We start from the raw sequence: 26,695 nt of genomic DNA on the forward strand, positions 1-26,695 counted from the left end.
AGCACAAATATCACTTTTCTCTGTCACCTTATTCATTGTACCCTCCTCAATACACAATGTACACTGTCCAATACTGGACTGGGTGCCCAGAAACGCCCTAAACGCCCACCCACTTAACTTGCCACTAAGCATGGGCGAATTTTGCGAATCTCGCGTTCGCGAATTTTGCGGATTTGCGAACTCCCAATCCGCAAAATCCGCGAATTCTCGCGAATTTGCGGATTTTTTTTTTTTGTGTTTGCGCGGGTTTCTGCCAGTTCGCGAGGGTTTTGTACAATGTCGCAAATTGCGAACTTACCTGTCGGGTCGCAAGTTTCGCGAACTTGTTGTTTCTACGTGTCCAGCCTGTTTGGGACACTCTTCTTCATCACTGCCACTCTCTGTCACCACTGCCACTCTCTGACTACTCATGCCACCCTCTGGCCCACCCATGCCACCCTCTGTTTCATCACAGCACCCTCTGGTTGTCCAGTCAGTGTACATTATTGTGGCAACGCAAGCACACCTTCCCTGCCTCAAGTGACCTGAATTAATTTGGGGCTGATTAATGTGTCACAGAATATTTTTTTAGCTGGCACCTGCTTCCTTAGTGCTTCCTGATTAGTGATCTTTTGCACTTGCTAAGTGCTTTCATTGTTGCAAAATTAGTTACAACACCTGCCCTGCCCCAACTGACAATAATGAATTAGGGGCTGATTAATGGATTTGAACCTCCAGCCTGGCTCCTGCTTGTCTCCCTTAGCTGTAATTCAGGAACTTTGTGGCATATGTGTAACTATTCTGAGGTTCAGAGCAGGGTCACATAATAGTTGCAACTGGCAACTGAACTCTGGAGGGGCCCCTCAGGAAGCACTACAGGAAATGGCTACTAATGATGAGCCTGAACTTTTGAACCTGGTAAGTAGTTTCAGTTTTGCTAAGATCGTATTTCTGCAATTTTGCACTTATTCGCGGGGCGCGAAGTTGTACTGGGAAGCCGCGAACTCACGCGAACAGTGCGAGCAGTGCGAGCAAAATCCGCTGCTCGCGGATTTGCGGATTTTGCGGGAGATTCGCGAATTGCGAATTTACCGAAAATCCGCAAAATCCGCGAGCGAAACAGATTTTCCGCCCATGCTTACTTGCCACAATCTCATCTTTTCTTGAACACCACATCCTGACACAGTCAATAATTTAATATACACTAGGGGGGTCTAATGGGAGAAAGAACCCCACGCAGAAGCATACCACTCCCTGCCTATATAGAATTCATACAAAGTACGTCTGTTCTCTAACAAAATGGGGGAATGAAGACAGTTGTCCATTGGCGAATGCTTTTCTTAGGACAAGAACCCTCACTCACCCGAGGGTGACATGCTTCATCATTGGGTTCCCTCCTCCCACCAGGACCGCAAAGTGCCTGATGTGGGCTACAACTCTCAAAAGGAGAGGAGAAGAGGTGCCTTGTGTTAGATGAGCAATATGTTCAGAGTGAGGGGCAGAGAGTAAGCAAAAGGAGGAAGTGGTATGTGTAAACTACACCCTGGTAGGCTGAATATCGGCTTTATTCTGGTGCCCCCAGTGGACAGGGTTAAAATAGGGTATGCCAGTTTTGATGAGTTGCGAGTTTTTGGTGAGTGAGGTTGGAGAGCTATACCAAATTATGTAATTCCTTGATTGGTATGGGTGCGAATGTTCCAGAATGTACATGTGTGACTAGAAGTGGCTGATGGTAGCAAATGCTGAAGGATGCCTTTTTAGTTAGGAATTACGTATTTCAGTGAAATCAGCTGTCGGCCAAGGTCCGTCCAGGCTGCCCTTTACCCTTTCCCTGTACTGGGGCAGTAATAATGGAGTAAGACTCTCCCCACAACACATCAGTGATGTGTGCCTATATCTGGGTGTCTTTTAATGAGTGGTGAAAGGGTCCTGCCTGTGCTGCCACTTGAGTAAAAAGAAAACGCCAGGCAAAGTAGATGGCAATTAATTTATAATAATTGTGAGAAGTTGGCCTGATATGTAGTGTTTCCAATTCTGGAATCACTTGGTATCAGTCCAAACAAACCCCAAAGATGTCTGGTTGTAAGTCAACCTTGTTAGACAAGCTATCCTAGTGGTAGCATGGACTAAGCAGCCTTAAAGGCTTAACTTAAGAGGTCGTGTTAAGCGAGCTGTTTTACCACATACAATCCTGTAATCAAATGAAAGGACACCACACAAGTATATATTATAAAAATATATGTGTTTATTTCTAAATTAATCCCCAGTACTCTTTATGAGGAAAGGGGCACAAGCCTTAAATCAAAAGCACAGTATAACATACAAAGCTGCACAATTGTGGATGAGGGCCGGTGGCCACTCAAACCATATACTAAAAAAATGGTATAAGAGATACCAATCGAACAGTGGTTAGGCCTAGGGCCTAGAGAATAGCTGGGAGCAGTCAGGACTAGCAATGCTGAAGTCGGGAGTAGCCCACGGAATTCGGGTGCAGCACGGAAAGTGCGGCTTGCACCAATGCAATGTCAATGGTGCGTAAAAGTTACACAAAGTAAGTTTAAAGATACTTCCGCTGAACCTAGAGGAACAAAACTTAAGACACAGACCCTAGAGGTGTGTACCAGTGTGGGAACACCGGCGTTGCAATGTTACCTCACCCACAGGAAGTGGGTGCACAGGGTCGAAGTGGCGTCGGGTTTTGACACGCAGGCTCTTGGTGCTTGGAGCTGAAGAAGCTGCAGGCGATGGAAAGCAGAAGTGTCCGGTGTGATCCAAGGGCGGATCGAAGTCGAGATGTACCTGAAAGCAGAGGGGACAGAGTCTGGGTCACTCAGCAGTGACCAGGGTGGAACCAGGACGGAACCAGGCAATGTCGGGCGCAATCAGGTGGTTGTCGAGAGGCTTCTCTCCGCTGTCACGTGGGCTTTGGGGCATCTGTGACGTCCAGGAGCAGGTCACGATCTGTCCCACATAGGCTCTCGACATCAGCACCGTCGGCTTTAAGATTGCAGCAAACAGCACTTGGCAAAAGCAATCCACGCGGAACCGGGAGATTGCTTCTCACTCAAACCAGGAGGGTCAGAGTGGGGGCTCCTTTTCACAGGAGCTGGTGCAGATCTGGAGCAACCAGAAAAGCAAGTCGTATTCAAGGTTTCATCGGCACAGGGGCCACAAGCCAGCTGATAAGTGACCGGGCCAACGCGTCGAGCCAACACAAGCAGAAGGGCCCCACGCAGCACTCGTCGAGTGTGGAGGGGGTAGCTTTGGTGCAAGTGTAGCTCGGGGTAAAGGTTTCTCAAACCCCGGTGCACAGCTTCGAGGGTCACTCGTGGGCTGCACGGTCAGCGTCTCGTGGCCTTTTCAAGATGGCGTGCCCCGCGCTTCCGGTCGCCTCCACTGGTCTCAGCTCTGCAGGGACTGTGGATCGGGCTGGGAGAAGGCAGGCAAGCTTGATCTCGTCGATCTCTGTCGCTCGAGTTCCGGCGGGAACTGCAACAAAGCAAGGGTCGAGGGCTGGATGGTGCCTGTTTGCACAGGGTGGTCACTCCTTGACCACAAGGGAGATTCTTCAGTCTTCTATGTTGAGCAGAATGTCGAAGGGTCCAGAATTTGTTTCTTATGTTTCTTCAGGATGATCTGAGTTGCATTGGCACTGCTCCCACTCTTATTCGAATCTGGTGGGCTGGACATCCTGCTAGGTCCCCTCCTATGGGTGGGACCCAGGAAGGGGGTGGTTACACCCCTTTCCTTTGATCCAGGCTGCGCTGGGACTGGGGCTGGAAGGCCCCAGAACCGGTTTGGCCGGATTATGCAAGGGGCAGCCTTGTGCTCCCCAGGCAGTGTCTGGTTTCTTTGAAACCTCCCTGCTACAATCCACTATCTCCTGTCTGGGGTGGTTTGACACCACCCTGCGACAGGAAACCCTTTGTCCAGGCCACCATTTGCTGAGTTTCGGTCAGCAGCAGGAGGCCAGACCCGTGTCTGTGGCAGAGGCATCCATTTTGTGGATCTGAGGCTAATTTTAAATCAACCGCGTTTCAGTAAAGTAACATGTCTTATCCCTCTAGAAGGGTGGAATGCTACCCCCGTCGCCAGAACTGGTGAGGGGGTAGTATTCCAATTCGTATGACACCTTACACAACATGTTTTGATAAAGCCAAACCAAAGTTGCTATATAACCGCGAGGATTATAAGGCGCTTAAGAGTATATGGTATGGCATTATCCAGGACCAGCTTAGGGAGTTGTTCCCGACAGCTGCAGACAGGCTCAGCTCATGCCAGAGCTCCATTTTTTTTAATTTTTTTTGTAAAATATATTTTTATTGCAGGAATTAGTGAAAATTACAAATCAGACCAGCAAGATAATCGCAATCAGAAACACATGGGAATTGTCCATAAACCCCTGGTTAACAACCAAAGTACACAGCCATTCAGCCCACATCCCAAGGGCCGGGCGGCGAACTCCAAAGGGGATCTGGTATAAGGTCGAAGCCGGTCCGGATGATATAAAGATCTTCATCTGCTTTTCTAAATCATCCTACAAAATGAAAAGAAACCCACCCCAACAAACTAGTGATACTACTGGTACCCCCCCCAACCCCTGCCATCAGTGTGTGTGGTAGTGTATGTAGTGAAGCCTATGTGAAGTACCCCGGCATCGTCAATGGGCATCTGAAATGAAGTGAACTCAACTATCGGGACGTGTTGCATCCTCACTCTCGGAATCGCTGGAAGCACAATCATCTCTGAGGGCCTGCACTATCGTCTCCCATTCCAAAGCCGATTCTAGCGCTTTCTCGATTTGCTGTCGCCTAGCCAATTGGTATCGCAGCGTACTCTCACCCGCCGCCCATTTCAACAGTTCGCCGCGCCACCTAACCTCTGTTGGACCAGACCGTGCCTTCCAATTCCTGGTTACCTCACGTTTAGCAAGGAGAAGCCCCAGATCAATAAATTTGCTTGAGATTCTGTTCTTGGGGGTGTGCGGGAACCAGTGTAGGAGCCCCACCGCCGCGTTGACCGACAAGGACCTCCCTGTCACCCTATTCAGGGTGTCTCCAACTCCAAGCCAATAGGAGAACAGGCAAGACCACAGCATATGGAGGAGATCCGCCTCAGATGCCCGGCATCTGGGGCACTCTGCTGAATCCGCGGCAAAGTACTGTTGGATCTTCGCCGGGGTCAGATAGGCCCCATGGAGCACATAGAAGTGGACCAGTTGGAAGCGGGCATGGCGCGTGCCCTTCCAGGCCCGCCTCATGAGTTGTGACCAGGTCGCTTCCGGTATCTCCTTCCCTATGTCAGCCTCCCATCGGGTCCGTAAAGTGGTGAGGGGGGTAACCCCTCGCCAATCAATCTGCTATACAGGCATGTGACTGTCTTGACCGTCCCCGCGGACATCATGACCAATTGGCACACCGGGGATGTAGGGGGTTCCTCCAGCCCGCTTTTCCAGTGTGTTTGTATCGCACGGACCAGAGCCGCGTGCAAAAGGAAATCACCTCGAGGAACGTCAAAGCGGTCTATGATCTCTTGGAAGGGCAATAACGCCCCGTCCTCATAAAGGTCCCCTACCAGCTGCAGTTCCGCGTCCTCCCAGAGCCCCAGGCGCGACCAGTCTCCCCCGTGAGGGAGGGCCGTCAACATACCCAGTGGAATCTCAGGTGCGTAGGGCAACCTCAGCTGACCCCAGGCGTGAGCTCGGTTCCAACACAAACGAATGGTCTTTTCCTCGAGCGTCAGGTCCTGCAAGGCCAGACGTTGCCGGAGTGTGATGAAGGAGATAACGTGCCTAGGTATCCCCGTACCTCTCCCAGTCTCCGGGCCGCGAAATTCTCGCGCGACCTCCTGGGTGAAGGTCTGGAGTTGCGCCGCCAAATAGTATTTCTCAAAATCCGGCACCGCCAGGCCACCCTCGGTCTTGGGCCTCATCAGGGTCTTGAGGGCCACTCTCCGGCGGCCCAAGCCCCAGAGAAACCCCACTACCATGGATCGTAATAAGCGAAAGGAGGCCGGCGGGATCCAAATCGGTAATGCCCGAAAGTAATAGAGCAGCCGGGGGAGTGCCACCATTTTCAACAGTGCGATCCGCCCTGCCACCGAGAGCGGCAAGGTGGCCCAGAAGTCCATGCTGCCGCGCAACGCGCGAGTGCAACGGGCTATGTTCCCGTCTAGGAGGTCAATCGGGTCGTGGTATATATAAACCCCTAGGTACTTAAAACAGTCAGGTTCCCATCTAATCCCCCCACTGATATCCGGACAGGTCGTCCCCCTGCGAACCGGGAACAGACAAGTTTTGGCCCAGTTGACCCGAAGGCCCGAGACCCCTCCGAAAGCTGTCAGCGCTGACGCGGCCCCCCTCAAGGCATCAACCGGGTCCTCCAGGAAGAGCAACAGGTCATCAGCATATAGCGAGACATGGTGCGAGCCAGAAGGCGCCCGCAAGCCGTTGTAGTAAACCCCGGACCGGAGCAGCACCGCCAGAGGCTCCACCGCGAGTGCGAAGAGCAGCGAGGACAGTGAGCACCCCTGTCTCGTGCCTCTCTCCACTGGATATTGGGCGGAGATCAGTGGACCCACCCTCACCCTGGCCGACGCCGAGGCATACAATACGGTGGTCCACCTGACAAAGTCTTCACCCAAGCCGAATCGCAGCAAGACACTGCGCAGGTAGTCCCATTCCAGGCTGTCAAAGGCCTTTTCCAGGTCAACTGAAAGAACCACCGGGCACGGGGCATCTGCATGCAAATCCCCATATAGACGAAACAGCCTACGAATGTTCATGGTTGTGTTCCGTCTGGGTATGAAGCCAGCCTGGTCCTTGTGTATCAAGGAGCGCATGTGCCCCAACAGCCTCGTAGCCAATATGCTGCTCAGGATCTTATAATCGACCGTCAACATCGATAGGGGACGGTAGGACGCCGGGTCAGCCGGTTCCCTCCCAGGCTTAAGGAGGGGAACCACTAAAGCCTCACACATCGAGCTGGGGAGGCGACCCAACCGCTTCGCCTCTCGGTATACTACTAGCAGCTGAGGCGCCAGGAGGTCAACATAAGCGGAGTAAAATTCAATCGGGAGGCCGTCTAGGCCCGGGGTCTTGTTCCTCGCCATCCCTTTAATGGCTCTGCGAATTTCACCCAGTTCAATATCGGAGCCTAGAGCCTTCGCCATTTCCGGCTCCAGCGCCGGCAGCTCCAGGGGCCGCAGGTATTCCTCAGTCAGGTCGGTCGGTACAATTGTTCGTAGTAGCGTAGGTAACAGCCCAGAATCTCCGGTTGAGTGTGTACTTCTGCACCCTCCGCCGTGCGCATGGACGTCGTCAAAGATGTCTGGCGCGTAGGGTTGGCCAGCCAGGCTAACAACGCGCTCGACCTATCCTCCTCCGCGAGCGATCTAGTAGTGTAGGCCTTGTAGTCAAAGCAGCGCAGCCGGCCGACCGCCGCCGCCACCGACTCTCTCGCTGCCGCCGTGCGCTCCTGGAGCTCCGGATGACCGGGGCGGCGGAGTTCCATCTCGCGGAGCTTCCTATTGGCCGTAGCTAGTTCGTCAAGGATGACTCGCCGCATGCCCACTTTTTTAGAAATGCAGTAGCCTCTGACCACCACCTTAAAGGCGTCCCACTCCAACGCTCTCGATCCCGCAGTACCCCTGTTGGACGCGAAGTACTCCAAGATCCTGTCCCCCAACTCTGCCTTAAAAACTATGTCCTCTAGGATCTCGGGGCGCATTTTCCAGGTGGGCACAGCCGGGACCCCGGGGAACCAACGAAGGTCCACCAGTAGGGGGTTGTGGTCTGATATGGTCCTGGCCAGATATTCAGAACGGACGGCAGCAGAACCACCTCCGCCGAGCCCAGAAATCCATCCAGCCGCACGTGTAACTCATGCAAGCTAGAGAAAAAGGAGTAGTCCCTGGCATCCGGGTGCTGTGCCCTCCAAACATCCGTGAGCCCCCAGTGCGACTGCCAGTCCTTTCGCCCCTTCGACACCCGGCGGACCGGGGAGTCCGGGAGGGGGGGTGCGAGCGGTCAGCCTCTACGTCCACCACCGAGTTGAAATCGCCACCGAGGAGGAGGGTTCCAGAGAGGAAGTGGGCCAACGAACCCGATAACCTGGAGAGGAAGGCAAGCTGGTCCATATTAGGCGCATAAATGCAGCAAATGTTCAAGTCCCTGCCCCCCAGAGTGCCCGAGAGCGCTACAAAGCGACCCTCCGGGTCCACCAGTGATTTAGTAACCTGAAAGGGAACCCCAGCCCTGATCCAAACCAGTGCCCCTCTTGCGTAAGCTGAGTACGAGGTATAGAAGACCTGCCCCCTCCACCTACGCTGGAGCGCCGCCCCCTCCGCCTTGTTAAGATGAGTCTCCTGGAGCAGCGCTATCTGTACCCCTCTACGCACTAGATAAGCGTGAATCTTGTGTCGTCTAGACATAGTGTGAAGCCCTCGTACATTCCAAGTGATGCATTTCACATTAGTAATATCAACCATAGTCCCATATTGTCCGTTCCGGGCCTCCCCACACAGGCCCCAACCAAAAACTAGCGACAGTCAATGCAATACTGATGGCGGCCATTTTCCCCAACAAAGAAACAACAACTTCCCCCCGAAACAAGCCCTCACCCACCCACCCCAGAACAGGACCCAAATACTGCCATCTAGTTCCCATCCAAACCATACTCCCAACAATCCCTCGATCACCGACTAATCCTGCGGTCGCCACCGCAGGAAGGCCTTAAGGGCAAGGTGCAGGCTGGGCGCCGGTAATGGGCCCTCGATTCTCGGACTACCGAGATTAAGTTGAACCCAGGTCAAAATGCTGTAGCCCAGCCGGGGTCTCCCCTCCCCCCTCCAACAGGGCCCGTGATCATTCGCCTTCCCTCACCACCCCCGCCGCACACCCCCACCCAAATAGAAGTAGCTCACCCCATTACCCCTGTCCATCCAACATGCTCTCAGCCGAGCCCGGAGTAACCACCAGCAAGTGGACACTATCGGTCTCCGATTCCTCCGTGTCGGTTCGGGCCCCCTCGTCTCCAAGTCCCGATTCCTCGATAATGGGGCCATCGCGTGAACCAGATAAAGTAGACACCATCTCCAACACCCCCCTCCGCTCCGCCAATGTCTCCACTGTCGAAGGCCTGCCTGGCTTGCCGCGGCGATTGCGAAGTCTCTTGGAGCGGCGTTGTTGCCCAGGTTCAACCGCCAGTTGGGACGACGAGCCAAAACCATCCTTGCCAGCTCTATAGAGTTCAAGCCAGTTACAGACGTCCTCCGGGGTATCGAAAAACTGGGTTTTGTCGTCTACGATGATGCGGAGCCGTGCAGGAAAGAGGAGCGAGTATTGGATGCCCTCGCTCCGAAGTTCGCGCTTGATCGCCAAAAAGGAAGCCCGTTTGCGCTGTGTCTCATAAGTATAGTCCGGGAAAATGTTCACCTGGCTATTCTCGACCTGATAGGGGCCATTGTGTCTGGCGGCATTGAGGATGAGGTCTCTGTCCCGAAAGTGTAGCAATCGCGCCACCACCGGTCGCGGGGCGCGGCGCTGTTGCGGTGGTCTCGCCGGCACTCTATGCGCTCGTTCCAGGGTGTAGAAGGAGGACAGGCCCTCTGGGGATATTATGTCCCGGAGCCAAGCTTCCAAGTAGGCCACCATGTCGCCATCCTCAATCTTTTCCGGCAGGCCCACCACCCGAATGTTGTTTCTTCTATTGCGACCTTCGGCATCCTCCGCCCGTCTCTCCAAGACCTCAATCCGGGACAGGGCATCCTTCATTGTCGCAGCCAGGGTCTTCTGTGCCGGCTCCAAGACCTTCACGGAGCTCTCCACCTCCTTGACTGTGTCCGAGAGCTTACCGTGGTCCGCCCTGAGAAGGCCCAGACTCATCGCGACCTGGGCGATGTCTAGCTGTAGGGCCGAGCGCGTGGTTGCAATCGCCTCCAGGACCCGGTCAAATTGTTGCTGCAAATGGGGACCCCCAGAGCTCTCCGGGTCACCTCGGTCATCCTTATCCGGCGCCTCCGTATCCGAGGCGGCTGGAGTAGTCCCCTTGGCCCCTTTCGGTTTTCCCATGGCGGCGAGGCCCCGTGGAGGAAAGTTTGTCAAAGGCACCACAAGGTGCCGGTGTCGTCCAAGTCGCCCCTGGCACTCAGCTGTCGTGACGAGGGACGCCGATCATCGTCTCCAGGGCCCGCTGCGTTTCCGAGACCTCGGGCCGTACCACCGCTGTGTTTTCGGAGGCCAGTGAGGAGGAGGCGGGGACGACTGGCGCCAGGTCGGACGGGCCCGCCAGGCCAAAGAGGATCCGGAATGAGTGTCACCAATATTGCTTGAGACTCTGCGGCGCCAGGGCGCTGTGCCGCCCATCGAGTTCAGCCACTCGGTGGGGGTAGCCGGGAGCGGCTTACGGAGCCGTCTTCAGGAACTGGGCCGCCGGCCGCTCGTGACCTAAATCCGACCAGAATTCAACCATCCGTCTATCTGGGGACGGTCCCCGTGTCCGGACTCTTCCTAGTTGGCATCCAGGTTAATGGTCCACTGGGTGAAAGGATCCGAGCGGATGCTCTGTGTCCAGCTATGCTCCCACGGGTCCAGGGTCCCGGCCAAGAAATCGGGGAGGCCCGAGCGCCATCTTGGGGCTCACTCCGCGAACCCCTGAACTTCGGTTTTTCGTCGGAACTACCGGTTTTCAAATATCACCGGGCGGTCTAGCAGGTCCCCATCGGTTCACCCATCGGTTTGCGGGGGTCGGGGTGCCCCGCGGGCTCCGATCTACAGGATCAATGTGGGTTCAGTCCCGGAGCCGAGCTCTCAGGCGACCATCGCCATCGGCGTCCAAGCCACGCCCCCCTCATGCCAGAGCTCCATCTCACATAAAACCACGCACTCTGCCTCCAGGATTGATGAGGCCTTCCATAGGAGTGGCTCACAGGTTTATATGTGTCCAGATATAGGTTTAGATATAGGTATACTATATCTAAGCAAGGGGTGATTACACCCACTTGCCCCAGCTGAGGGATCAGCCAGTTGTGTCAATTTAAGAACCGGCCAGGGGTGGCAAAAGCTATGCTTCAGCCCCTGGTAGGCCTTGGTGGCACCTATGCCCTGAGCACCTATAGTGCATGGTACAGGGGCTGACAAGGAGTCCATTTCCAATTGTGGTATGTACCTATAGCACATGTATTATAAATTTAGAGAGAGAACAGCAGGCTGGGGGTCTGATTAGCAGGCCCACAGCCTCAGTAAGTCGAAAACCAGTGAAGCAAAAAGCAAAAATTGGGGTGACCATAGGATAGCAGACCCTACTCTCCTACACAACCCCCTCCCCCCCAAACGCAGGGACATTAAACTTAACCTTGACCAGATAAGTCTTCATGTTCTAAGTGGAAGTACCTGGAGAGACCATCTGCATTACCATGGTCAGTCCCTGGGCGGTGCTCCACTGTAAAGTCCATCCCCTGTAGGGAAATGTAACACCTGAGCAGTTTGGGATTTTCACCCTTCATCTGATTTAGCCACAAGAGGGGCTTATGGTCTGTCTGAATTAGGAAGTGAGTACCAAACAAGTATGGCCTCAACTTCCTCAGGGCCCAAACCACAGCAAAGGCCTCCCTCTCAATAGCTGACCAACGTTTCTCCCTGGGGGTCAGCCTTCTGCTAATAAAAGCAAAGGGCTGGTCTTGACCATCTTGATTAAGTTGTGAAAGCACAGCTCCCACCCCCAACTCAGAAGCATCTGTCTGTACAATGAACTGTTTGGAGTAGTCAGGACTCTTCAGGATAGGTGCAGAGCACATGGCCTTCTTCAGGTCATCAAATGCCTTTTGACAGCTAACTGTCCACTGAACCTTTTTGGGCATCTTCTTGGATGTCAAGTCATTCAATGGTGTCACAATGGACCCATAGTTCTTTACACATTTTCTGTAATACCCAGTCAGGCCCAAGAAGGCTCTGACTTGTGTCTTGGTAGTTGGAGGAGCCCAGTCCTGTATGGTCTGGATCTTGCTCTCCAGTGGTTGAACTTGACCCCCACCTACTAGGTGGCCCAAGTACACAACCTTGCTCTGCCCTATCTGGCACTTGGTAGCCTTGATAGTCAGGTCTGCCTTTTGCAGGGCCTCCAGAACCTTCTTCAGGTGGATCAGGTGATCCTCCCAGGTGGAGCTAAAGACAGCAATATCATCTAGATATGCTGCACAAAAGTCATCCAACCCAGCAAGGACTTGATTCACCAACCTTTGGAAGGTGGCAGGTGCATTCTTCAAACCAAAGGGCATTACCACAAACTGATAATGGCCACTAGGGGTAGAGAATGCTGTTTTGGCTTTTGACTCTTCAGCTAGTCTGATTTGCCAGTAGCCAGCTGTCAAATCAAATGTGCTCAGAAACGTGGCAGAAGCCAATTTATCAATGAGCCCATCTGCTCTTGGAATGGGATGTGCATCTGTCCTAGTGACAGCATTGAGACCTCTGTAGTCCACACAAAACCTCATTTCTCTCTTCCCATCTTTGGTATGAGGTTTTGGCACAAGGACCATTGGGCTAGCCCATGGGCTCTCTGATGGCTCAATCACTCCAAGCTCCAACATCTTTTGCACCTCAGCCTTTATACAATCCCTGACATGGTCAGGTTGCCTGTAGATCTTATTCTTCACAGGCAGACTGTCACCAATGTCCACCTCATGGGTGCACCAATTAGTCTGGCTGGGTGTGAGTGAAAACATATGCCTGTGGGCCTGCAACACCTGTCTGCAGTCCACCTGTTGCTGCTCAGTGAGGCTGCCTGCCAAGGCCACTCCATCAACTGAACCATCATCAGGGTTCTGTTAAAGCAGGTCTGGGAGAGGGTCACTCTCTTCCTCCTGATCCCCATCTGTGGCCATGAGGAGACTCATGTCCTCCCTGTCAACAAATGCTTTCAAACGATTTACATGGAGCACCCTGTGGGGGCTCCTAGGGGTGCCAAAGTCAACCACATAGGTGACTTCTCCCTTTTTCTCAATGATAGGGTAGGGCCCAGTCCATTTGTCCTGGAGAGCTGCTGGGCCCACTGGGTCCAACACCCACACCTTCTGCCCTGGCTGGAACTCAACCAGAACAGCCTTTTGGTCATGCCAAGCTTTCTGTAATTCTTGACTGGCCTCAAGGTTTTTGGATGCTCTCTCCATGTATTCAGCCATCCTGGAGCGGAGACCAAGTACATAGTCCACAATGTCTAGTTTAGGCTTTTTGAGAGGTAACTCCCATCCTTCCTTCACCAAACTCAGTGGACCCCTCACAGGGTGGCCAAACAAAAGTTCAAAAGGGCTATAGCCAACCCCCTTCTGTGGGACCTCTCTGTAAGCAAAGAGCAAGCAGGGTAAAAGGATGTCCCATTTCCGCCTGAGCTTCTCTGGTAAACCTTTTATCATTCCCTTTAGGGTCTTGTTGAACCTTTCAACAAGCCCATTGCACTGTGGATGGTAGGGTGTGGTAAACTTATAGTTTACTCCACACTCTTTCCACATTGCTTTTAAGTATCCAGACATAAAGTTGGTACCTCTGTCTGAAAGAACCTCCTTTGGAAAGCCCACTCTTGAGAAAACTGCAATGAGGGCTTTTGCCACCACAGGTGCTGTGGTGGTCCTCAGGGGAATTGCCTCTGGGTACCTGGTGGCATGATCCACTACCACCAGTATAAATCTGTGCCCAGATGCTGTTTGAGGATCCATGGGACCCACAATGTCTATTCCAACTCTTTCAAAGGGTACCCCCACCACAGGTAGTGGTATCAGGGGGGCCTTTGTTGTGCCACCTGACTTACCACTGGCTTGGCAAGTGACACAGGAGCGACAAAACTCCTTGACATTTTCTGACATGTGAGGCCAGTGAAAGTGTGGAACAAGCCTGTCCCAAGTCTTATTCTGGCCTAAGTGTCCTGCAAGGGGAATATCATGGGCCAAGGTGAGAAGGAAACCCCTAAACTTCAAAGGTATAACCAACCTCCTGGTTGTGCCAGGCTTGGGGTCTCTAGCCTCTGAATAAAGGAGTCCTTCATCCCAATAAACTTTATGGGCACCTTGAGCATTCCCTGCAGCCTCAGCAGCAGCTTGCTGTCTGAGGGGTTCAAGGGAAGGGCAATCTAATTGGGCCTGCCCCAGGTCTGCCCTTGAGGGTCCCCCTGTCCCCAGAAACTCAACCTGGTCAGGTTCAAGCTCCTCAGAGACAGTCTCCTCTTGGACTGCAGAATCAGTTTCCTGTGAAACTTGATCCTCAACCTGGGGCAAGTGGGAAGGCACAGCCTTAACCCTCTTGCTCCTTCTCTTGGGTTGTGGTTGGTCTAATGTTTCAAGATCCACCACTTGTTCAGGAAGGCATGTCTTAGCCTGAGACCTTGTCACTGCAAGGACATGAGCTGAAATCCCTAGCATTTCTGCATGAGTCCTGTACTCCACTTCTGACCAAACTGAGCTTTCAAGATCATTGCCTAACAGACAGTCTACTGGGAGGTCTGCACTCACAACAACTTTCTTCAGGCCATCTACCCCTCCCCAGGAGAAGTTCACAACAGCCACACTATGGGAAGTAGTGGAGTTGCTTGCATTGGTCACTAGGTAACTTTCACCTAGTACAATCTGACCAGGGTCCACAAAGTCTGGTGTCACCATAGTGACACTGGCACAAGTGTCCCTGTAGGCCTGAGCCAGTTTCTCATTGATTAAGGGAGTCTGCCTATATTTGCCCAGGTTACTGGGGCTCACTGCAGTGGTCAAAGATAAGTCCACATCATATAGGAGAACTGCCTGTGTGGGGATTTTGACTAAGCCAGATTCCACCTCAGTACCCAAGGTTAACCCTACTATCCCCTTAGGTTGTGCACTACCACTGCTGACTGTACTAGGGGGTGCAGTTGCTTTAGGAGCTGCAGTGGTAGGAACTGGATTTTTCTTAGTGCATTCACTGCCCCAGTGTGAAACTGATTTGCAGGTATTACACCAAGGTTTCTTTGGGCCATCATTCTTCTTTTTCTTGTTTCCATTTTGGGAACCCCCCTCCTTATTGCTAGTTTGGGGGCCTGAAGACTTCTGGTCCTTTTCTTTATCTTTCTGATTCCCACCCTTCTGGTCTGTTTTCTTCTGGTCACCATGGTTCTGGGTTTTCTGCTTAATCCTTGTTCTGACCCATTTGTCTGCCTTCTTTCCCAATTCTTGGGGAGAGGTCAAATCAGAGTCAAGAAGGTGTTGATGCAACAGCTGGTTCTGACAGTTATTAAGGATCCGCTCTCTCATCATAAGATTGTACAATCCTGTATAGTCGGAGACTTTACTTCCCTGCAGCCAACCCTCCAGAGCCTTAGTGGCACAATCAACAAAATCAGTCCAGTCTTGAGTCTGTGCTTTTTGGGTGTCTCTGAACAACAACCTGTATTGCTCAGTGGTTAGGCCAAACCCTTCAATAAGAGCACTCTTCAGGACAGAGTCGTTTTTGGCATCCTCAGGTCTAACAGTGAGGAGCCTATCCCTCCCTTTCTCAGAAAAGGAGTACCATAAAATTGCTGCCCACTGATCCTCAGGGACCTGCTGTACCATGCAGGCCCTCTCAAGAGCAGTCATCCATTTGTGGATGTCATCCCCTTCCTTGTAGGGGGGCACAATTTTTGTCAGGTTTCTATTGTCATAGTCCCTGTCTTTTTCTTTGGGAACTTTGCTGCCACCAGTGGCATCTAAGCCACACAATGTTCTTTCTCTTGCTAAAGCAAGTTTAGCTTGAGCCAAGGCTACCTCTTCCCTCTCTATCTGGAGTTGGACAGCCCTCATTCTGGCCCTATGCTCTTTCCTCTGGGAGGAAGCCATTCCTCTTTGAGATTCTCTTGAGACACTAGAAACATGAGAGTCCCCTGATTGAGATCTCACCCTCCTGTTGCCTGGAAGAATTAAGTTATGAGATCTGGGGAGGTGCTGGCCCTCTCCATTCCCATGTAGGTCTAGATTGGCCTGGTTAAGCCTGCCAACCTGTACCTGGGTCACCCTCTGATCCTGATCTTCAGGCTCTTCTACATCTGAGCCTTCCTCTTCCTCTTCCTCCTCCTCTTCTTCATCTGGAAGATCCTCATTCTCAGGGGAGTTTATCCCCTCACCTGAATCTAAGGGAGCCTGACTCACCTTATCTAAGTCATCCTTTTCCAGGATAGCTATCAGGGAAGGAATGGTAGGGCCTTTGCCCTTTTTTAGCCCCCTTGCTGTGCACAAGGCACTCAAGTCTTTGTGGCTAAGGTTGTCATATCTGGAAGTTGCCTTGATAGGGTCAACTGCTACAGGAGCAGAGCCTGAGGCTCCACCTGTATCAGACATGACTGCTAGTGAGGTGTAAGTTATGCACTTACCTACACTAAGTGTTTCCTACGGATGTACCATGTTACAACGCATACCGTTACAACTACCTACCATTACAACGCGACCATTACAACGCATACCATTACAACGCATAGCGCTTTGAGGTGCTGGATAGTGGTAAGTATAATTTACTATTCTAACTCCAGTCCCCGTGGACCCTAGGGAAGGTGTTGGATAGTAAATTATACTTATTCCCTATCCTAGAGCGCCCCCCAGCGCAATGCGTTGTAATGGTATGCGTTGTAAAAGTCGCGTTGTAATGGTAGTGCGGAGTAACAAATGCGTTGTAACAGGTGTATACCGTTTCCTACTGTACCTTGCTAGTGAGTTGTAGTCAGGGTGTGCTAATCCCTTTAATCTACAACTACTAGGTTCAGTAGAACTTAATATGCTAAGCTTTTGATTTTATATGTACCTAAGGTACTTGATGTGATCTTTCAATTTGATGTAAAGATTGCAATGGTAAAACAACAGCAAGCTCAAATCCGCACCGCTGCACACCAATGTGAGAAGTTGGCCTGATATGTAGTGTTTCCAATTCTGGAATCACTTGGTATCAGTCCAAACAAACCCCAAAGATTTCTGGTTGTAAGTCAACCTTGTTAGACAAGCTATCCTAGTGGTAGCATGGACTAAGCAGCCTTAAAGGCTTAACTTAAGAGGTCGTGTTAAGCGAGCTGTTTTACCACATACAATCCTGTAATCAAATGAAAGAACACCACTCAAGTATATATTATAAAAATATATGTGTTTATTTCTAAATTAATCCCCAGTACTCTTTATGAGGAAAGGGGCACAAGCGTTAAATCAAAAGCACAGTATAACATACAAAGTTGCACAATTTTGGATGAGGGCCGGTGGCCACTCAAACCATATACTAAAAAAATGGTATAAGAGATACCAATCGAACAGTGGTTAGACCTAGGGCCTAGAGAATCGCTGGGAGCAGTCAGGACTAGCAATGCTGAAGTCGGGAGTAGCCCACGGAATTCAGGTGCAGCACGGAAAGTGCGGCTTGCACCAATGCAATGTCAATGGTGCGTAAAAGTTACACAAAGTGAGTTTAAAGATACTTCCGCTGAACCTAGAGGAACAAAACTTAAGACACAGACCCTAGAGGTGTGTACCAGTGTGGGAACACCGGCGTTGCAATGTTACCTCACCCACAGGAAGTGGGTGCACAGGGTCGAAGTGGCGTCGGGTTTTGACACGCAGGCTCTTGGTGCTTGGAGCTGAAGAAGCTGCAGGCGATGGAAAGCAGAAGTGTCCGGTGTGATCCAAGGGCGGATCGAAGTCGAGATGTACATGAAAGCAGAGGGGACAGAGTCTGGGTCACTCAGCAGTGACCAGGGTGGAACCAGGACGGAACCAGGCAATGTCGGGCGCAATCAGGTGGTTGTCGAGAGGCTTCTCTCCGCTGTCACGTGGGCTCTGGGGCATCTGCGACGTCCAGGAGCAGGTCACGATCTGTCCCACATAGGCTCTCGCCGTCAGCACTGTCGGCTTTAAGATTGCAGCAAACAGCACTTGGCAAAAGCAATCCACGCGGAACCGGGAGATTGCTTCTCACTCAAACCAGGAGGGTCAGAGTGGGGGCTCCTTTTCACAGGAGCTGGTGCAGATCTGGAGCAACCAGAAAAGCAAGTTGTATTCAAGGTTTCATCGGCACAGGGTTCACAAGCCAGCTGGCAAGTGACCGGGCCAACGCGTCGAGCCAACACAAGCAGAAGGGCCCCACGCAGCACTCATCGAGTGTGGAGGGGGTAGCTTTGGTGCAAGTGTAGCTCGGGGTGGGGGCTTCTCAAACCCCGGTGCACAGCTTCGAGGGTCACTTGTGGGCTGCACGGTCAGCGTCTCGTGGCCTTTTCAAGATGGCGTGCCCCACGCTTCCGGTCGCCTCCACTGGTCTCAGCTCTGCAGGGACTGTGGATCGGGCTGGGAGAAGGCAGGCAATCTTGATCTCGTTGATCTCTGTCGCTCGAGTTCCGGCGGTAACTGCAACAAAGCAAGGGTCGAGGGCTGGATGGTGCCTGTTTGCACAGGGTGGTAACTCCTTGACCACAAGGGAGATTCTTCAGTCTTCTATGTTGAGTAGAATGTCGAAGGGTCCAGAATTCGTTTCTTATGTTTCTTCAGGATGATCTGAGTTGCATTGGCACTGCTCCCACTCTTATTCGAATTTGGTGGGCTGGACATCCTGCTAGGTCCCCTCCTATGGGTGGGACCCAGGAAGGGGGTGGTTACACCCCTTTCCTTTGATCCAGGCCACGCTGGGACTGGGGCTGGAAGGCCCCAGAACCGGTTTGGCCGGATTATGCAAGGGGCAGCCTTGTGCTCCCCAGGCAGTGTCTGGTTTCTTTGAAACCTCCCTGCTACAATCCACTATCTCCTGTCTGGGGTGGTTTGACACCGCCCTGCGACAGGAAACCCTTTGTCCAGGCCACCATTTGCTGAGTTTCGGTCAGCAGCAGGAGGCCAGACCCGTGTCTGTGGCAGAGGCATCCATTTTGTGGATCTGAGGCTCATTTTAAATCAACCGCGTTTCAGTAAAGTAACATGTCTTATCCCTCTAGAAGGGTGGAATGCTACCCCCGTCGCCAGAACTGGCGAGGGGGTAGTATTCCAATTCGTATGACACCTTACACGACATGTTTTGATAAAGCCAAACCAAAGTTGCTATATAACCGCGAGGATTATAAGGCGCTTAAGAGTATATGGTATGGCATTATCCCGGATCAGCTTAGGGAGTTGTTTCCGACAGCTGCAGACAGGCTCAGCTCATGCCAGAGCTCCATCTCACATAAAACCACGCACTCTGCCTCCAGGATTGATGAGGCCTTCCATAGGAGTGGCTCACAGGTTTATATGTGTCCAGATATAGGTTTAGATATAGGTATACTATATCTAAGCAAGGGGTGATTACACCCACTTGCCCCAGCTGAGGGATCAGCCAGTTGTGTCAATTTAATAACCGGCCAGGGGTGGCAAAAGCTATGCTTCAGCCCCTGGTAGGCCTTGGTGGCACCTATGCCCTGAGCACCTATAGTGCATGGTACAGGGGCTGACAAGGAGTCCATTTCCAATTGTGGTATGTACCTATAGCACATGTATTATAAATTTAGAGAGAGAACAGCAGGCTGGGGGTCTGATTAGCAGGCCCACAGCCTCAGTAAGTCGAAAACCAGTGAAGCAAAAAGCAAAAATTGGGGTGACCATAGGATAGCAGACCCTACTCTCCTACAATAATGAGCAAATAATTAACGTTTTTATTATGCATTATTACTCCTCAGTCCAACGTGGTACTCATTTCATTGAGCTGGGGAGCTTGAAAGGATGATCGATCTGGTTTATTTTTACCGCCAACATGGAAGTAAGCGTTTAAGTCGCCCACCTTCATCAAATCTGTTTATTGCTATGCATACATATTGCCAAAACTAATATCTGTCAGCTATTAAAGGGAGAGGTGTGGCCCAGCGGCCAGAGCGACTGACTCCGGAGCGCGGGGATCGTCGTTCAAGCCCCACTGGCTGCAGCTCAGCTCAGCATCATGTGACTCTGGGCAATAGCTCACTTAATCGCCCTGACAGCCCTCAGTGCCTGGGTACCCTTAGGGGTGATAAGTTGCGCTTTACAAGTATGGGGTCAGATTTACAAGAAAGTGACGCATCTGTAGAGATGCATCACTTTCCCTGCGCCACCATGCAAAACCCTTGCGTCACCATGGATGCGCCGTATTTACAATACGGCGCACCATGGCGCAAGGATTGACAGATGCGTCAGATATTCTGACGCACCTGTTGAAGGAAAAGTCACGCATTACTGGAGTCGTGTCGCAAACACGATACAACTCCACCAATCCGTGTTGCGGCCTATTCCCAATACACTGCGTCACTCCTTACGCCTGCTTCAAGCAGGCGTAAGGTTTTGACGCAGTGGCATCTTAAAAGTCACGCAGGGAAATCTCGTATGATTTCACTGCGTCACTTTTGCAAGGCCTTCCTGCATGGGAACGCCTACCCTGCATACATTATACCTGACGGATGTATGTCGTTACAACGCATGCTTTTTCCACGCATGACTTTACAACGCAGGTTTTACAACGCAAGTCGTTACAATGACTTGCGTTGGGGGGGGGGCTGGATAGTGAATAGTTTAATTTACTATTCCAACTCCAGTCCCCGTGGATAGTAGAAAAGGTTTTGGATAGTAAATTAAACTATTCCCTATCCTACAGCGCCCTCCAGCGCAAGTCGTTGTAATTCCTGCGTTGTAAAGGTACTGCGTGGAAAAAGTTTTGTTGTAAAGGATGTTTCCCATACCTGACGCAGGTATAATGTCACGCAGGGCTTTACAACGTGACCCATCTCTCTAGATGCGTCATGTTGTAAATGGGTCGCAACTTCTACGTCGCTGCTGCGTCACAAAAGTGATGCAACAACGGTGCAAAAGTGACGCCAGGGGCTTGTAAATCTGCCCAATGGGATTTATAGAGTATGGGGTGTGTTTGTTATAATGTCGTTCCGCGAAGGTCTGCTTCTTATTTTGCTATGTCAATAGTTACAAAAGTAATCTCAGAAACATTCCCCCAGAAGATTATGTGTTGCTGTCCAGCCTAGACTCGTCATTAATTCTTTTATTGTATGTCTTTCTCCAGGAAACCGCAAAGGACACCGGGAAGGCGGAAGAGGAGGAGGAAGAGGCCAAAGGTCCGGGTGCAGAGGTCGTGCTTGCCCCAGCCGCCCTGGCCATACACCGCAGCCACGACCGCCAGAAGGACCGCGAGAAGGAGCGTCACAAGCTGAGGGAGCGCGAGAAACGGCATGAGGCGGATAAACAGCGAGAGCGCCAGAGACACGCCGAGCAAGAGCGCCAGAGGCAGAGGGAGAGGCAGAAGCAGAGAGAGCGCCAAAAGCAGCAGGCAGACAGGCAGAGGCAGAAGAAGAAGAAGTAAAGGGGCGGAGTGGACAGAGGAAGAGAAGAAGAGAGCGGTGTCAAGAAGGGAAGGGGGTGCATAGAAAGGAGAAGACGGGGAGGGGCATAGGGGCAAGGAGTGTGTGTGTGGTGAGATAGACAGATACCAACTAGAAGTAATAGGGATTCTTGAGTGAAAGGAAAGATGGTAGAGAGAATGAAAAGAGAGTTAGAGGTGAGTGCGGATGCCACAAGCAGGCATACCCGTCCTCTCCCAGACTGTCCCTCCTGGCCCTCTAACTCCTGTCTGGCTTCTTAAAGTCGGTACCTGAAGAGCCCTCTTATGGTATGTCAGACAAGAAGATCCAGACTCCGGGTTTACATGAATAGTCCCTTATTTATTCCACTACTTACAGGACTTACTCTTAGAGTACTCTCTTGCAACAAGAGAGCACTACATCTAGGGCATGAGTTATATGTGCCTGTCAGCCCCAGCCCATGCAGGTAAGAGTAGTGGGGCTGTGTGGGGGGTATTTTGATGGACCATAATGAGTGAAAATTAAATAAATAAATAATTTCCCCTCGTTGTCTGTCATAATCCACCCCCCCCCTCCACCCGGCCACCGCCCCCACTCTTACCTGCACGGGCCGCGACTGGTGCCGCTGACTTCACCTTGCCTCCCTGACAGAAGCATGACAAGATAACTCTACCCGCCCCCTCTCCTAGTTATGCATCTCAAATTATCCATAGACCCCAAGGAGAGCAACCTCTGTACGGCAGTGCACCTTCATGGTGGTTCTACACCCGCTACAGCCTCCTCGAAGATGAAGAGAATAGAGTGCCAAGAAGCATCAACCCCTCTGTTAACTGTCAGGCTTCAAGGCTTCACCCTTCTAAGAGGGGTAGAGGTGAATTGAGAGGCCATTGAGAGGCCAGTTGACATAGGCATCTGAGCCTTATGGGGTCTTTACAGGGCCGGTGCTTCTATGACAGAAGGTAAAGCAAAAACTTTAGGGAGTTACCAACAATGGCCACATTCTGCATCTCACTGTAAATCCGACTTCAGGCTCGTATTGTGTTTGGCCCAATTTCGGATTTCGTGTTGGACACACATTTTGGATGGATACAAGTTTTCTTACCGGCACAAATTCCGCTAGGTATCGCCTGGATCGAAAGGAAAAGGTTGAAAAGAGGAGTAATTTGTAATTTTACTAATCATTAAAACCAAAACTGGAAGGTATTCCTCATTCTGACATGTAACTCTTAGAATAGGGTGGTAAACACCTTGAGCTTGCAGTAAGCAGTGTTTACATCAAAACTTGGAATTCCAATCCCTGCCATTGAAATTCACCACCACACTCAGAACTGGGGCCTTGTCCGTGAGTGGTGAGAACTCCTGAGGCAAAGTATTATTTTATCATGCCTGCCAAACATCCTACATCATTCCTGAGTGTATGTCTCTATCCAAGGGGGAAATGGATACCGCCCGTGTGTCACCCAGGGGGAACCTTAACCCTACTAGAAGACAATCTCATAATTAAGGTCAAACATGGAGATCCGAGTTTGTCACCCAGATCTAAACATGGTTCCTTCTGTCAGCCCCAATAGCAGAGAGGAGCATGATTCAGACACGAAATCTGAAATCACCCCTAACACACAGTGTGTCTGATTGAGATGGTCTCCTTTCTTAAAAAGCTTGAGACACTTCTGTCATCCATTGTTAGGCAAAAGATCAAAGAGCTGATATGACTCTTCAAGAGGCCTTAGGACTGAGACATTTGAGAAACTAAGAGCAAAAACATTTTTTGACCATCTCTCCTTCATTAAAGAGAACAAACAAATCAGAGGGACAGAGTGGTGGAAAGACTACGTAAATTTGAGGGGAGTGATTTAGCACATGAAGCAAAGAAGCAAGAAAGAGTGTGTGAGGGTATGAAAAAGTATAGAGGTCAAACGAAGTAGAGTAGGGCGTGGTCACGATAAACAAGGCGAGTGTGAGCTGAGAAAAGAAGGGGGGGTCTTAAGACGGAGAAAGCGCACCTGCTGCAGTATCGACATATGTCTTCTAAATGCAATAACTGGAATATTACAGGGAACATAACTGACTGTTTTTAATCACCATAAAGCAAAGGACTTTAATAAAAAACATTTAAAGAACATTATCCTCCAAGATTTGGGTTCTGATTATCAGAAACAGGCACCTACACCCTGCAAACTCAACAAAGGGAAAGACAACCAGTAAGCGTGACAATTTGATGTAAATGTAAAATAGTCAAATGGTCTAGACATCCTTACGCAAAAGATATTGTGAAGGTGTGAACATAAATGAAGCATAACACACCCACACTGATGGCGACAAGCAAATGTTAGCGAAAATACCATCCGGCTCAATTACTGCTACCAAGCAAGGAACCAGCTCAACATCTGAAATAAATAGCCATGACTATTGTAGTCCCAATAGCAGAACACGAGAAGCCGGTTTTGTAATTGGAACATTAGGGAACACAGAGGAGATTTAATTTGGTGAGGAAGAAAACAAAGCTACAAGACGGTGGCTTGAAATGGGAGAAGTCCTCTGTGCTTAGGCCCTGTGAGAGAGTCACAGGTGACGCATAGCACTTCACTTGAAAACTGAGACTGGCACCTGAGCTCTGACATCTCTAGGACCCGGCGGAGCTGGGCAGATGCTGCAGATTGAGAAGTTGCTGCAGAGATGGGAATACTTAGGAAACAGGGTTGTGGGAGACTTTACTGCATGCTTGTTGTAAGGGAGGCATTGATTGGATTTTAAAAGTTTGTAGCTTTTCACTCTACAGACTCCAACTCATCTACGTACGAGAGATCATACAGCCATCACCATGGAACAAACATTCTCACCTGAAAGGTGTATATTTTGGGAATTGCCACGTATTGTAGCATTCATGGAGACGAGAGATTGCGACTGAGCTGGATATGTGTAGGGAAAGGGTTCTACAGTCATGGGGCACAAATTGAGACCCTGCACCGCTTCTACAAGCCTAGATGTGGGCTTCGATGGAGCATGGTTAGTAGTCTGGGCAATAAGGGGTGATATATTTGCTTCCGTCCACCGTCATCATATCGAGCACACATTTGGGAGCGAGGCATGTTCCATCATGAATGGAGTCAACCATGTTTTTTAAACCAAATTCTAGTCAGACTCCTACATTTTGGACTGATTGCAAGCATTTATGTTGGTAAGCAGGAAAACCTTTGTAAAGCTCATTGGCACAGCACTCCTTGGTATTAATTACCAAGGCAATTTACATGATTGCGATTCAGTGGAGATATGATGTCTGGGAAGCTGGATCTCTTTATGAAATATCAAAATGAGATATAGCGTGCAAAGAGTCCAGGGGTTCGATTATGTGTGGACAGAAGCTTGCTCCTGCAATCCCAAAGTTCTCTTCTAGGAGGTAGTGTGGTCGAGCATCCTTACGCTTATTAGAGAAGAGTGTTAGACATCTGCAAATAGGACAAGGGCGTCCCCACAAAAAGACAGTCTAGGACTGTATCTCACATCTAGTGAGTACACTCTAGAGTAGGTATTGCATTTCCAAAAGTCAGCATGCCAATAATACGGCGGGAAAGGTAAAGTTACATGAATTTTGAATCTCAAATTCTATCAGCATATGTTGACTAGAGAGGAGAAATATGTCTATTAGTTTTTATATGTCACTACAGATGCCAGGTTTTTATGGAAAAGCCTATTTCCTAACTATATAGTCAGCTAACACAGTGACGTTAAATTCTACAATATTTGATAATTAACATACCAAACAAAAAAAGGTTATTGTTAAAAAAAGGTATTTACCACACCATGAGTTTCTCTGTTGTACATTTATTACACATTCAAATGCAAAAAATCATCATTACACAATATACAATTATTTAAAAAACATGTTATACATTTATATAAAAACATTTAAAAAACAAAGAATCACAAGTCGACGCGGCGTTTCGGTATCTTGTATGTCTACCTTCTTCAGGACTGATTCTTAAAACAGGCGGAGTAGATTTCCCCACCGGATAATGTTTACTTCCGTTCAGAACCTTGTTGCCATCTGATTCGTGGGCTTATTTTCGGATTCTGTTTGATACAATATCACTTATTTTCAAAATTAATACGCTTGGTCATGGACTACCAGGAGGAGCCACCGTATTTTCAGATTTGGGTGTCTTCAATGACCCATTAAAATTATGCTGCCTGATGTAGTTTCTTGGATATTCTGATTTCAAGGCACCCCGTTGTGGATAAAAGGGTTTGTGCTTTCAGTGTGCAATCGGCCTCCCTGCTCCTGGGTCCTGGTAGTCTTCCACAGCGTCCCTCAGCCGGTCTTGTATGATCCGTCAAAAGAACTGAAAGCACGAACCCTTCTATCCACAACGGGGTGCCTTGAAATCAGAATATCCAAGAAACTACATCAGGCAGCATAATTTTAATGGTTCATTGAAGACACCCAAATCTGAAAATACGGTGGCTCCTCCTGGTAGTCCATGACCAAGCGTATTAATTTTGAAAATAAGTGATATTGTATCAAACAGAATCCGAAAATAAGCCCACGAATCAGATGGCAACAAGGTTCTGAACGGAAGTAAACATTATCCGGTGGGGAAATCTACTCCGCCTGTTTTAAGAATCAGTCCTGAAGAAGGTAGACATACAAGATACCGAAACGCCGCTTCGACTTGTGATTCTTTGTTTTTTAAATGTTTTTATATAAATGTATAACATGTTTTTTAAATAATTGTATATTGTGTAATGATGATTTTTTGCATTTGAATGTGTAATAAATGTACAACAGAGAAACTCATGGTGTGGTAAATACCTTTTTTTAACAATAACCTTTTTTTGTTTGGTATGTTAATTATCAAATATTGTAGAATTTAACGTCACTGTGTTAGCTGACTATATAGTTAGGAAATAGGCTTTTCCATAAAAACCTGGCATCTGTAGCGACATATAAAAACTAATAGACATATTTCTCCTCTCTAGTCAACATATGCTGATAGAAATTGAGATTCAAAATTCCTGTAACTTTACCTTTTCCGCCGTATTATTGGCATGCTGACTTTTGGAAATGCAATACCTACTCTAGAGTGTACTCACTAGATGTGAGATACAGTCCTAGACTGTCCTTTTGTGGGGACGCCCCTGTCCTTTTTAGATCTGTTTATCCCCCCAGTCCCCTATTAATCTGTGCGGGGTCCTCCTTTAATTTCGTAAAGACATCTGCAAATACACACAATAATCAATGAATGATCTACATGGCTCAATGAGGAGATCCACACCCATTTATTAAAAAATAACACGTATCTTTATATACATTAGGCACCAGAACCAATTCGATCAGGTAAGTATGTGTTGCAATAGAAATACTTATGTATTCAAAAGGTCGACACAGTAGGATTTTTAGA

General features: G+C 49.9%; 1 protein-coding gene across 2 annotated transcripts in view; it reads left to right on the forward strand.

Annotated features, from left to right (window-relative positions):
• LOC147712358 (uncharacterized) overlaps positions 1 to 23,421 on the forward strand; it is a 61,705-nt gene extending 38,284 nt beyond the window's left edge. For both annotated transcript variants that reach the window (XM_086923056.1, XM_086923055.1), the window contains one exon: positions 21,002 to 23,421. In XM_086923056.1, the coding sequence (XP_086779182.1) occupies positions 21,002 to 21,298 (297 nt within the window). In that variant the 3' untranslated portion in view covers positions 21,299 to 23,421. The remainder of the gene's footprint in view (positions 1 to 21,001) is intronic.
• Positions 23,422 to 26,695: the final 3,274 nt, after the last annotated feature.

Source organism: Lissotriton vulgaris, chromosome 5 (assembly GCF_964263255.1).
Source record: "Lissotriton vulgaris chromosome 5, aLisVul1.2, whole genome shotgun sequence".
Lineage (NCBI taxonomy): Eukaryota > Metazoa > Chordata > Amphibia > Caudata > Salamandridae > Lissotriton > Lissotriton vulgaris.